The sequence below is a fragment of the Muscardinus avellanarius genome (assembly GCF_963383645.1).
Source record: "Muscardinus avellanarius genome assembly, chromosome: 11".
In the NCBI taxonomy this organism is placed as follows: Eukaryota; Metazoa; Chordata; class Mammalia; order Rodentia; family Gliridae; genus Muscardinus; species Muscardinus avellanarius.
Window position 1 is genome coordinate 55,925,400 of NC_137797.1, and position 14,462 is coordinate 55,939,861.

The 14,462-nt window shown below is 37.8% G+C and overlaps 1 protein-coding gene across 3 annotated transcripts in view; it reads right to left on the bottom strand.

The window, feature by feature from the left end:
- The window catches only part of MSRB3 (methionine sulfoxide reductase B3), a gene marked incomplete at both ends in the record, with an annotated part of 129,587 nt that overhangs the window by 99,646 nt on the left and 15,479 nt on the right, over positions 1 to 14,462 (bottom strand). The window contains 2 exons of one of the 3 annotated variants that reach the window (XM_080705086.1): positions 7,923 to 8,000; positions 9,611 to 9,719. The exons of 1 other annotated variant lie outside the window; for it this stretch is intronic. In XM_080705086.1, coding sequence (XP_080561212.1) covers positions 7,923 to 8,000; positions 9,611 to 9,719 — 187 coding nt within the window. The remainder of the gene's footprint in view (positions 1 to 7,922; positions 8,001 to 9,610; positions 9,720 to 14,462) is intronic. One more of the 3 variants, XM_080705084.1, reaches the window with a different exon arrangement.

Consider the following 14,462-nt stretch of genomic DNA (forward strand, 5'->3'; position numbering starts at 1 on the left):
TAAATGCCCAGTGGTTCTTTTTGCTCCCTATCTTTGCCAATAGATCAAGGAAGTCAGTCTTTTTCTCCCCCTCCAGCTGTGATCTTACCCTGTGTTTTCAGATGGGATGAAGGCAGAAAAATGATAACTTTCTGTCAATCGCTCTGTGTATATCTATAGACAAGAAGGTTCAATGGGATGAGGGAAGTCAGTTTCAATAGCTAAACACATGTTTATAAAACATGAGCAGGTATAACAAAGTCTAAGTCAGCCACCACTCAGAAATCTAGTTTATTTCAGAGCAGTTATTTATACTGTAATGTGCTGAAAGGGAATTAGATTCTTTAAACATTCAAGTGAAATCCATTTTGATAAAGGTAGAGTTTCATAAAAAGAAAACTTGAAGTTCATGTCCCTGTCCCTAGAAGTCCATAATGACTGAAACTGTTTATTAGTGAATATCATAAGGACAGCACTGAACAGAGTTGAAGGAGGTAAGATCTGAGCAGAGGGGAAGGACAGAAAACTCTGTCTTCTCGCCCTGCTTCTACATACAATCCACACACGCACACACACGCACACACACGCACACACACACACACACACACACACACACACATGCGACTGGGAAGAGCTCACACTGAGAGTCTTCTTTAGTGGGGAGTGGAGTAGCATAGCTGAGTGAACTGTGTGTGGCATGGACTAGAATTTCCGCAAAGAGCTTATGTTCTCAAAAAGCTGAAAAAGGGCTTAAGTTTTCGGTAGCCTGGAAGAAAACTGCACAGGAGGCTCATGTGAAATGCAGCATGTGTGAATGGTTTTGTAGCAGAGTTCCATCTGAAATGGGGCGACATAGTTGGGGCAGGCTCATCACGTTCGTACCTACTGTTAACAGACAATTGCTAATAAAGGCTGTATGTTCTCAAACTACAAGGACTTATATTGTAAGCAATAGCATGACATGTTCTCATAACTGGTCCGTCACTTACACTTAACATTTGTTGAAAAACTGGTATGTAGTAAGCATTTTCCTGCATTCATTTTTATACCTGTTTGGCTTTATTTTCCTATTTTATGGGTAATGACTCTGAGGTCACGCATCAGGGCTGACATTCAAAAAGTTCCACCCGTTGCTTTTAGCCAGTGCCTGTTCTGATTGCTTAAGATGAAGATGCAAAGAAATTTCCAAACAGAAGAAAAACCATTTAGGATGGCTCGTGTCAGTTGGCATCAGGCTTCTCAAATATGTTGAAAGAGAATTCAAGAGCAGTGGTAAGAATTTGGAAAGTGCAACGTAAAATCAGTAAATGAAAATAAAATGACCTCCCAGTTTCAATTACTAGAATCCTGCCCATAAACCCAGCTGCTGCCCCACCTCCCAGATGTTGAAAGACCCAATGGCTTCTTGACACTGGCTGTGTCATCCTGTAAAAACCCCAAGAGACTTCCTCGAGGGTAGCAATCTGCCTGAAATTGAGTCCTGGATGCCCTGTCATGATGGATCTAGTTACTTTTGATTCAGTCCTTCCTACTGTAAGGTGGGCTTCAATTTTCAACTTACATATTTAAGTACTGTGACTGATTTTTCAAAGAAAAGAGATATGCCCATAAGTTCCATTTGTTCCAATCATGTTAGCCAAATAACCCGAGAACAGTGACCAAAATAAGACATTAAAACATTTTGTCAGAATTCCTTAATGTTCTTATATTTTTTTAAAATTTGAGCAATGATATTCTAAATCCACTTGTATACTGGCTAAGTGATCATCACCAGTCACTGATCCTTTAGTCCCCTCATATGTAAAATATGTTGTGAAGATTCAGTGAGTTGACCTATATAATGTACTTAGAACTACGACTAACTTATGTGTGCTCTGTTGGTCATTATTTTAGTAGTACTGTTATTATCATTAATGAACCTATACAAAATGGGTTACTCAGTGCAAGGCCTGCTGAGTAAATGTGTACAAAATATTAACTATCCTATGTGCTTCTTCAGAGTCTTGGACAAAATTATCAGGAGCTGTTTGCACATGGATAAAGTTGAGGTTTATCAGCTAACAAGGAAAAGACATTCCCATTGAGGCTGTTCCAACCTCATTTCCTTTTCTTTTCATTCACAGAAATCCATCTCATGCACTGTCATGGGTTTTGAATCATGCTATATGCCCTGATTCAAAATTGCTCCTCAGCCGGGCGTGGCAGCGCACGCTTGTAATCCCAGCATTCGGGAGGCTGAGACTGGAGGATCGCAGTTCGTGGACAGCCTCAGCTACTTAGTAAGGCCCTGTTTCAAAATAAAGAATTAAAAAAGAGGGCAGGGGGTGTGACTCGGAGGTAGAATGCCCCTGGGTTCCATCCCGACCCGCCCCCCCAAAAATATTTTTTATCAATCTATCCAATAAATCGTATGTGTGATTGACAAATAAATATTTAGTGATTATTATATGCCAGGGGCTAGGGATATAACTGGGATATATGATCAAACTTTTGATCGTATAACTAGGCCATGGCCCTGCCTGTGAAAGTCACTTACTAGTGAGCAGATAAGCACATAAACAGATAATTCAGAACAAAGTAGAAAGTGCAATACTAGAAGTGCATACGACATACTATGGAACAGAGAGGAGGGACAATAAAGTCCACCCTGGAAGGATCAGGAGACTTCATGGAGGAAAACATTCCAGGCGTAAGGGATTTCAGGAACGAATTTGAATGTTTTCCGTGTTATCCAAGGACTTTCCTTTTGGGGCCAACTAATAATGCTCTATGAAGCTCTTGCCATATCTCCTACTACTCACGAGGTAGCCTACCTCTTCACTCCTACTGGATCAGTCTCCTGCTTCCTTGAAAATTCCACTTTTGATTCTATCTCTAATTCCTCTTTTTACCTGATATTCTCTACATCCTCCTGGGAAAACTGAACTCTTCTCTCTGCCTAGTGAAATGTAGTCTTATCTCCCCCATGAATCCTCGCCCAAGTATATGTAGTCAGATACCTTCAAGCAGGTACATTCAGATAAATGCCAACATTATCTTGCCATATTTTATATGCTTTTATTGATGTATTATAGTCTTGCATATAGTGAAAGTGGCACACATGCACACAGCACCTAACAGGCTTTCCTCATATTTTATAACTATTTGTTGTGTGTTTTATATTATGACAACAAAACTGTAAGTATCTTAAGGAAATACTTCATGAACTTGTTTTATTTGTTCCCAAAATCTGGCAAAGAGTTAGCCAAAGCACGATATGAAGCATCAAAAATATTTTCTGAATCAAATTATTTTACCAATGCTCTCTCTAGTTTATCTGATGTGTAATGAACTTACTTTATGGAGTTTTAAATTTTCAAATAACCAGAGGTGAGAACACTCTTGCTTCTGCCAGCTAATTTACTAAACTGAAAATCAATAGTACTATCTATGAAATAACCAGCTTGGTAAAATTTGTGAGTGTGAAAAAAACATGAACCATGGAATAAATTACATGTTTGGTTTATAACAAGCCTGTGGATAAAGTTCTTATACTTGGTCAGCAGTTTAAAAAAGAGGCAGCATATTGATCAGAGAAGGGATATATTTACAATAAAGTAAAAATTTGAAAATGCAATGGGAATGATTGAATAACCTTTTTTTTTTTTTTTTTGGTGGTACTGGGGTTCCTGGAAGCCCTTCTACCTCCGGGATACACTCCCACGGGCTACACTCCCAGACCTATTTTTTAACATTTTTATGTGGAAACAGAGTCTCTTAAGCCAGCGAGGCTGGCTTCGAACCAGCGCGATCCTCCTGTCTCCGCCTCCCAAGCGCAGGGATTACAAGCGTGCGCCACCACGCCCGGCTGAATAACCTTTTTGTACACAAGTATAATATACACGCATCAGTCAAGTAAAGGAGGATTATGCACATATGTCCACATGCACACACATACTAGAAGAGCAAATTAGATAGCAGATATCAAAGTTGGGGGGAAAAAACCTTTCATACCGCTAATGGTAATACATTATCAAATTCAGCACTTCTTTTTTATTTCTTTTTTTCTAAATCTTTTCCCTGTAGCAAAAGATACACACACACACACTCACACACATACACACAAGTACATGCATACCCACACTCCCACACCCCTGTTTCCTATAGTTTGTATATGAAAAATGAAACCAACTATCTAAAGGATACCTGATAGTAATACCACTAATTCACTAGTGAGTAGTTTTCAAACTTTTGATCATGAACCACTACAAGAATATTGAAAAACACAGACTTCGTGCCAATTATCAATTTGTTGCCTCTCAGTTATAAATCCATCTTCCTTGCCTGCTCAGCTAAAAATGGAGTTGGGGCATTCATTCATTCATTCATTCATTCATTCATTCATTTTTTCTTTCTCTTTGTAGGCCAGCATGATGCTACATGTACTTTGCCAGTAGAGGGCACAGCAGAGAGACTGCAGGAGGAAAAGTTTTTTGCTTCCTGCTTTGAATATGCTTGCTGAAGCAGATCCTTCAGCACACATGGCTTCTTAAGCACCTGAATGCTCCAGCTCATGCAGCTTCACCACATCCAGGCTCTTCCAGTGTGGCTGGGTTCTCTAGTGCCAGGCTCCAGTAGTGGACATCACTTTCCTATACTCAATTTCTTCAGCATATACACCTTGCCCCAGCACCTGGCTCCTGCAAAGCAAACAGCTTCTCCTGCATCTAATCTTCTGCACATACACTGTTTTCCAAGAGCCCTGCCACGGGTGGCAGCACAGGCAGCTTCTATAGGCCGGGCTCCTGGGGCATCAGGCGCTGTCTTTAGTGCTCGGCAGTCTGCAGTGCCCAGTGGCCAGCGGCTTCCCCTAGCTCTCCTCTCGGGGTTTTATAATGAACTAAATCCACTGAAACATCTCCCTGCCAACTGCTTTCCCCAGCACCCTACAGGTAGATATCCAGAGAATTCCAGAAAGCAGATTTTCAGAGAGTTCAGAGACTGGACTTTTAGCAAGCACTCTAATGACTTCTCTACCATTCTGTGGCTAATGACATGGCTAAATCTCAGCCCTGGGGAAAGGAAATGGGGATGGGGTGGGAAGGAGAAGGAAGCCTTTCCTTGGGCTGTCTCAGCTCTTGGGGTCATGATTACCATTCCGACTACTTCTATATTCTTCAGAATTTCTCTTTACTTTTTATTAGCCAATCCCTCATTAACACAATCCCCTGCTACAGTGTTTTTTTAAATTATTTATTTATTTATTTATTTATTTATTTATGTGATACTGGGTATTGAGCATTCTACCTCCAAGGTATACCTCTAGCCCAATTTTAGTTTTTATTTCGAAACATGGTCTCACCAAATTGTGGAATATCTCACCAAGTTGCAGAGGTTGTCTTGGAACCCATGATACTCCTGACTGAGCCTCCCAAGCTACTACGATTACAGGCAAGCGCCACCATGTGTGGTGCATGATTATTTACATTAAATTTTCATGTATGAGTTATGTACCCTGATTGGATCTGACTAATACATACTTCCTTACATATTTTAAGTTAACAGAATGTCTTATCAGAAATTTAAATAACTACAAATGACAAATTTTCTGTTGTTTTTATATTATATGTATACTTAAATATATTTTCATCAAAATCTTAGAGCTAGACCATTCATTAGAATGACTCTAGACTATTCATTAGAATAGCAAAGTCTACCATATGACACGAACTAATTTGCAAAGTCAGTCCTCAGTGACAAATCAATTAACCAAATCAGATTTATTTGCTGTCCCCCCCAAAAGAGAAAACTCTCATTTTTTTCCTTTTGAATAAACACATTAATAACACGTTTTCATGGCAACACTCTCGCTTAAGTAGGCTGGTACAAAAAATGGATAGATAGACAGTCAAGTGAATGGACAGAGAGGCAAACTGAGTCATTTCAAGAGCCTTCTCAAGATAAAATACGATTTTGAATTTTTACCAATTTTTTTTTTGCCTGTCTTTATGGGTTCTCTTTTTCAGAAGCAATGCATTTCTGAACCATTATTTTGCTTGATGCCCTGGAGATTGTACTCAGGGACAACAAATCACAGTAATATCTGGGACAGGTGACAGGTATATTTTTCTTGAAGCGGGAGAAAGGCAATCCTGAGAGGCAACAGGAAAGAAGAAATGCAGACCACAGAATCTCTCAAACAAGCCACTTCCAGGAAAATGTACAGACAAAAGGTGAGGATCAGAAAATTGATTCCCTCAAAACTGCTCCTGCCCTGCAGCCCTGGAAGCCTTATGGACACCCAGGGAACACATTCTCCAGAATGAAGACAGCCACACCAAACACATACTCCATCTCCAAGGACTGATAGAGCAGGGAATTCCCCCCCGCCCCAAACAGATAAGAAACCAAGATGCGAGAAGCAAACAAGCAGGGAAAATATGCAGGATTAAAAAATATAAATAAACCATTTTTTTTTAAAAAAAAGAGAAGCTTTCCTTATAAAAATGGTAAGGGAAATTGAAGTAATGTCACATGAATGTGAAATCTGACTCCCGCCAGTACCTGTATTTGGATAAGGGTTGGCTAAGGGTCTGCTTTTAGAATTTGCGATTCAACATCTCACATGGGTTAAATCCTTAATTTACCGTGGTTCTGTTTCTTATTTAAAACAGTAAGTTTTCCCTAGACCTGTACTTTGGTGAATCACCTGATAGAGAAAAAGATGGAGGATCTTAAACAAAAAGTAGAAAGGATGTGGCCAATCGTTACCATTTGGGATATTAACAAGTTTAACATGGTCCCGCAACTATCTTAAGTGTTATATCAAGTGTTTGACACAAGCTGAAGGTGCTGAAATACAAGGACCTGTGTTTTCTGAGAGAAAATGGGCAACAATTTGAAGGGTCAGTTTTTTTTTAACATGAAGAATAAATAGGTAGGAATTTGTAAAAGATTCTGGACCCACACTAATGTGCAATAAGATCTGTGCAATTTAAGAAAAGTTTTAAACTCTTAACAAAATTTCAAGGAAACTACTGTTTCCTGTTATTTCTGGGAAATCTGTAAATGCTAGTGTTCTAAAAGAGAAACATTTATGGAGAGATATAAAGTGTGTTTTACATGCTACAAGTATCACATTCTTGTTTATTCATTTCCCCCTAAGAAACACTGCAATTCTGTTTTAAATAAATGACATTTACTCTCTAGTAAGGTTTCCTTTTATTTCCCAAAATTAGTAACCCCATGGGGAAAATAGGCCTTCCAGGATTTTCCCCACCTGGATAAATAAATTTGTGGTAAAGATCTTCCTTTCTTGAATAAGATCTATACTCTCTAGAACACAGTCTGAATTAGCCATTTTGGTTAGAAAGTTTATGTGCTGTCTGTTTTGTGGTAAACTGTTGAGATCTTTGAAATAAAGATTTTTGGATCAATAAAAAACTGTTAACCTCATATTACACAATTTACTTATCTCTGTTTTAGTGTTTGTAATACTTCTCATGTTACCTTCAGTGCAGGCATTTTCCTTCATTGCAGAAGTATGAATTGTCTACTTGGTGGATATCACTAAACCTGGAGCATGTACACAGAGAATTTTCAATTTATTTGATAAATTAATTTAGAGCTATCACTTGAAAATGGAAAAATAACTACGTTAACATTTCTGAGCTCACCCAAACTCTTTCATAGTTCCGCCAAGCACAATGGTTATTGAGATGAATAAGTTAATGCTGGATATTTTTTTAAAAATCCAAACAGTGCAAAATCTTTCAGACTATCACTTTAGTAATTTGCCATAAAAGTCAATAATTGTTTTTGTTTTGTTGGGGGAGGGAAATAAACAGACATAGAAAAAGATAAAAGTAAGAAAATTCAGTAACAGACTCCAAGGTGAATAAGCAATAACTAATTTATTACCATCTGTGATATATTCATACTTACAAGGTTTTTAACACACTTACTTGAACAATGGAGTTCCACAAACAACACAGTTATATATTCCAGGATCTTTGTGATGTGTGTATTCTCCTTCAAAGGCACTGATAAACAATAAACAGATCATCAAAAGAAATTAAGCAAAGCTGGCATTATTTTTTATAGAACATATTTGCTTAAAATACATTTCTCTAATAAATCTTTCAAGAGCCTTTTGTCCTAAAACAAGAACAGACCAAACATATGGAAATATGAACAATACTAATATATTTCAAATCTATATAATAAAAAGTGCATATAACTACTCCAAACGAGTGCAGGTTAAATAAAAAAATCAAGTCATCTACTTATGTAATGCTTAGAAGATTTTTTTTTCCTTTTTTTTTAAAGAATGCAATTTGAGTCACAGAAAGAACAATATTACATAAGATTTCGGCTACTCTACAGTGTCCAAGAATATACCAGAAAATGCAGAAAGGTCCAAGACTTCACGTGGAAAGAGCCTTATTTTTTGGTTTGAAAAGGAATATTGCAGCTTTAAGGGAATATTTTTCTAAGTTAACAATCTCAAAGGCTAGGAGGTCATTCAGCTAATACAAATCAGCTGTGCTAGCCCAACAAAAAGTCTGTGTGCTCTGCAGCTTGTTTTTATTATCCTTTCACCCTCTTTATGAGGTCCAATTTTTTTTTATAAACAGAATTTTTAAGAATGACCTAATCTCTGGTTGTTTGTGTGCATTAAATCATTTTGCTCGTCATGTACACAACAGGACGGGTAGAAGTCGTCCAGAGCTGAGGCTGCAGTCCACCACTAACTCACTGGTACAGTGAGGGTGGACACTGTCAGAGCTTTGACATTTGATAAATTCAGTAAACAGTAGGTACTGTGACAGGAAAAGAGTGTTGCCTATTAACAAGGACCCCATGTGTGGTAAAGAGCTCTTTCAGTTCATGAATGAAAACAAGAAGTTACATCATTAATAAATTTGGATCAGAGGTAAGTTACAGCCTTATGCCAAACTCCATGGTATAAATTAGACAACAAAATCTTTGGATCTTGGCAAGTTACTTTTGAGCTGGAATCAGCTGAGAGAGACTTTATTCACTAAAAAGAGTCTTGGAAGTGAACAAACTCTTTTTTCAGGACTCAGGGCGAACTTCCAAGGACCAAAGCCATGTGAGGGCAGTTATTGAAAATTTTTGACATTCCAACCACAAATGAGCCAATAAATACTTTCTCCACATGTGCTTCAAAAAGAAATTGGAGTGGGGTAGAAAGGAACTAAATTATGCTACCTTCTTTTTGCAGCCAAAACGTCTATACTTACAATGGCCACCTTCAAAATTTCAGCATCCTGGCATAGGTCCACGTCCCTCATGGTTTTGCTTACTGTGATGTCTTCCCCCAAAATCTACCTCAATCGCTATTACTTCCACACATTTGTAGTAAACTAAAAACAGGCCCTTAACAAAAGCCCTGTGACTTTACATAAAATAGAATGTTCATTAATAGAGGGAAGAACAAATAAAACTGAGTCTTAACTTAAACAATGCCATTTTCAACCTTTTCCAAGATACTAATTTGCAGACTTTAGCAAATAAGCATAGCATTCTTTAAATTAATTGGCAAGGAAGAGGACTCAAAGGAGGAGCTGAAAGAAAAAAAAAAAAAACGAACTCTTGCTTAATGACTTTTTATTACAGCTCACCTTACCTTTCGGTCCCTTTCTCCTGAGTGACATGGTACTGCAGGGGTGTTAGCCGCTTCCTCAGTTCCTGCTGGGAAAAGACCACCTTACAGTTCTTTTTATCCCTACATGACCCTGGAAAGAGAGGATATGGAAGAAGGAGGCTTTTTAGCTTGAATCCTAAATAATTGCTTTGGCTGGCCGCCACAGCACAGCTCCTACGGTCACTTGTCAATGACCAGACCAGTCCCTTGTGCGCTAGAAAAACGTACCTGAACTGCAACTGATTATTTCTCTCAGTTTAAAAAGAGTGTTTCTTAAGATCCAAGTGTTTCCACTGGGGCCCTGACAATGTGCTATACCTGAAGCTTCTAGCATGTGACACCAAAGCTTACTGAACATTTGCAAGATGGTGAGGCAGCCTTTCTATCTCCCAGTACCCTGAAACTCCTTTTTCAAAAGTGAATGCAGTGGTTTAGGGATGTAGCTTAGTGGCAGATTGCTTGCCTAGTGTGTAAGGGGCCCTGGCTTTTATTCCAGCACTGCAGTAAATAAATAGGTTTACACAAATTAAAAAAACAAAGTTTGTTTATAATATTCACACTGTATATATAAGATGATGGGCATATTAGGTGGTCATAACCCTCTATTCAATAACTTTGCAACTTGATAGAATAGCCTGAAACCATCCTCATTCAGTTTCCACTCCACATGATTTAACTATTATTCTACTTACTTATCTATGAGCCCTAAAGATACACTTTTCTACAACTAGAAATTGCTGTTTTCTGGGATTCCATCTGATGCTTCACTAGTTCTGTTGAATCTATAGAGATAAATGCTTTTTTATATTTTATTTATTTATTTTTGGTGGTACTGGGGTTCCTGGAAACCCTTCTACCTCCGGGCTACACTCCCAGGCCTATTTTATATTTTTTTATTTGGAAACAGGGTCTCTTAAGCCAGTGAGGCTGGCTTCGAACCTGCGCGATCCTCCTGTCTCTGCCTCCCAAGCACGGGGATTACAAACGTGCGCCACCACGCCCCACAATGCTTTTTTTTTTTTTTTTTAAAGACTTTATCTTACCATGTTAAAGTCAACACAAAACTTTCAGTAGACTACAAGAGAGGCATTTATACAATGCAGATTCAAGGACTTAATAAAACTGAGAAAAGTAGGGAAAGAGAAAGGCAAAAAAAGAAAAACAGTGAATGTAATTTTGAGTAGAGACCTGTTTTCTTTCTGCACAGTGTATTTGGGGAGACTTTACTGATGGAGCATATTTGAATGGTGCACTTCAATGTGACTCTAATAACAACAGCAGCTTTTATTTCTCCCCTATAAGGATTGCAGTAAAATGTTCAGATAACACCTGTTTATATGTAATATTTTATTTTACCTGCACAAATGATTGAAAAGGAATATAACTCTGGGACAGGGCTGCCATTACTCACTGCAATAAAATTGCTTTTCTTTGCCATTCATCAGAAGGGAAAAGAAGTTGGTGGATGGTCCTAAATGTAAGGATTTCTTACCATGTTCTGAAGTTTCTAAAAGAAAGCTTGCTTAGTTTTCTCAACTTAAACTTTTGAAATAGAAGTATGATTTAGGAGTGGAGATGCTTTCTACTTCTTTGACTTTCAGGGTACCCAATGTTATGCCTATTGTGTGAGATGGCTGCTGTTAAAACTCGGAATAAATAAACTAATCAGTTTCTCTGATCGTGGGACTGAAGAAGGCTATCAGCTTCCAGAATCAGGGCCACCAAGACAGAGTGGTCGATTCTCTATCAGAAAACATGGAGGCAGGAAAAGGGCAAAGGAGAGCCTAACAGGAGGGTGCTCAGTGGTGGAGGCCTGGGCTATCAAGGTCTTTCCTGCTGTCCTTCCACTAAGCACTTGGCCCTGCCCTGGTGTAGAAAGGGCCACAGGAACAGCTGTACATCCAGACTGCACATGGGCATCTCACTTCCCTTTCCTACCCCACGTTGCACTAGGCTTCTTCCAAATATCTACGACTTGCGATTTTACTGTTGTCCAAAGAGCAGATAGAAATGTTTCCTGGAGAAATGTTCTCTTAGAACAAACCTCTGAAGAGCACGAATAGAGAACAGCTCTTTTTAAAATAGTCAGTTGACTGTGATGGGTGAGTTTTTGCTCAATTCACTAGAGACTTTTTAAAAGTTACTTTATTTTTTGAAAAGATTGTACCTTTGTTGGTGTTGTCAAAATAATCATTAAGTACAAACTTAACATGACAGAATATCTTGGTTAAAATAATTCTTTCCAATGGTATAGATAATCAAAATCCATGCAATTAGAATTAAGCAATTCTGTCCAAAATATTTTTGCTAATATATGTTCATTCATACAAAAAGACCAATTGTGTTCCCAAAGTTGAGAGAACTAAGCTACCCATCTGTATGTCATTTAGTCCAAGAGGAGCAACGGCAGGTTTAAATTACATGGTATTGGATTGCAATTTCCTAACATTGGATGCTTTTCTGCTTTTTTACCTTGAGTCATTTACTAAGGAGTGTTCATAAAAAGTAGCTTAAAGCACAGATGCTTGCAAATCGTTTAGGCAAAGATGTTTCTCTCTTTTTCCTTCTCCCTTTCTCAAAAATCTTTCTTTTCTGAAGTAAAGGAATAAAACTGTTGGTCAGTATTGATGAACCATGTCAAGTATTTGTACAAGGGGAAAAAAAGGTAAAATTGAAAACATCTGATTGAAGTAAATAATACAAACATAAAAGCTTTGCTGGTGAATGAACGGTATTGAAGAGACTTTATTTCATAGATTAGAAATTACTTTTGATCTAAACATTCTTAAAAACAGATTGTTTTCCACTATGAACCATCTCATTAACGGTGCTACAGAGACCTCGTCTGAATGGCGAGCTTTGAAAGAGTGCTGCTGTATTCCTTTGTTAGACCCGTCTTATTTAAGAGGGGAATAAAGATTTCATTCCAGCTTTCTTTGTTTGTCTTTCAAGAACCACTAAAGCAGTATTCACACAAATTTTGTAGGAATGTGCCCTATGTCATTGCCTACAAATTATTTGGTTTTGGTGCACTTAAAGGTCATCTTCCAAATTAGCAAAATTTTCCTACATCCTGGCTTTTCAACCTTAAATATAAATATTGTTTCCTAACTGTAAGTGAGGTTTGTTCTCTAAGAAATGCTAGTGATTATTGAAGTTGTCAAACTTCATACATTTTATTCTTTGGTCACACTATGGTCTCAAAATAATTAGGCTTTTAAAGTATTCCTAATAGCAAAAGGAAGTATATATACACCAGAAACGATTATTGTGATTTTATATTAAACAACTCAATGAGGAGCCCATCAGATTTTAATAAATATCTTGCCACATAGTTTAATAATAATATGCTTCTTGGACAATTGAAAGAAATGCTATTACATTAGCTCTTCCATCATAACCAAGAAAAAAAAAAAGGCAGATACAAACACAAAAAAAGCTTCACTTTTGTCTCTGATTTCCCTGCTATCACACTCATTTTCCTGAAGTCGTATGGTGCCACTGTCAATTTTGAAGATATCATTTCATTTTGAAATTCTAGAATAATTCATTGGATAGTTTCCCTTTACTATCTTCACTTAGGTACTGTAATTTTCTTATTACACAGGGTAATTTAACATTAGTATTATATAACATCTGCTCAATGACCTCTAAATTGGCTTAGAAGTATGTTAGGGAAAGACGTTTCCCTTTATTTAAATGTTTAATAGTGTGCTTTGAAGGAGCGAGTGAAGAAGTGTGCATACACATGCAACATAGGGATATTAGAGGGAGTAACTGCCCTTTGGTATCTAATCAAAACCAATTCCTATAGATCAGATCTATCTTGAGTCCAATCCAGAAGGATTCATTCACTGAAATACACCCAAAGATTCTTTTTATATTGAGGCTCAGTCCACATTATTGCCTTAAGGCGGATTTGTTCTGAAACTCCAGTGTGAAGCTCTTGCTGTGAGTAGAAATGAACTTAAGGACTGTTCCCTTCCCTTTCGGGTCCTGTCTTCTTTCCATCACTGAGACCTTAGATAAGTCTCTTGTTCTCACTACGTGAGGATCACGGCAGAGAGCACCTACTGCATGCTGCAGAAGCAAATACAAGATCACACTGTTATTCTGCTTGCAGCCAATTCTGAAGTTAAAACTGAAATTTAAAAGGCAGCTAAGTCGGGTATTTTTGTGTGCTTCAATATTTGATTGGTAATTATTCTTCTATAATTCCCTATAGCTGGCATTTTCTTCAGAAAAATTGTTATTTATTTATTTATTTATATATTTATTTTGGTTCTGGGGATGGAACCCGGGGGCTTTCTACCTCCAGGCTACACGGCCAGACCTATTTTTTATATTTTACTTTTTATATTTTATAGGGTCTCGCTAGGTTGCTGAGAGCCTCACTAAGGAACTGAGACTGGCTTTGAACCTGTGTAATCCTCTTGTCTCAGACTCCCAAGTACTGGGATTACAAGCATGCACCACCACGCCCGGCTCAGAAAATCTTCTTAAAATTGATAAAACTAGGAAGGAAAAAAAAAAACTAAAACTAAAACCTGAGTCCTAATATGTGTCATGCATATTTCTAGGCACACAGTTTGAGAAGATAGCTGACATGCCCATTTTATAGACACAGAAACTGAGACTTACAGAGGTTCTAATTCAACGAAACAGACAAATTAGCTCAAAACCAGAGATGTTGGACTCCAACATGTCTACCAGGAAAAAATTTGGTATAACTTTCTTCTCAAATTATACAATAATTTTCAGCTTAAAAATGTTCACTAACTTGATAATAGGGGAGGAAAGTCAGAATCACTGCAGTCCATCCAGCTAGTGGCAT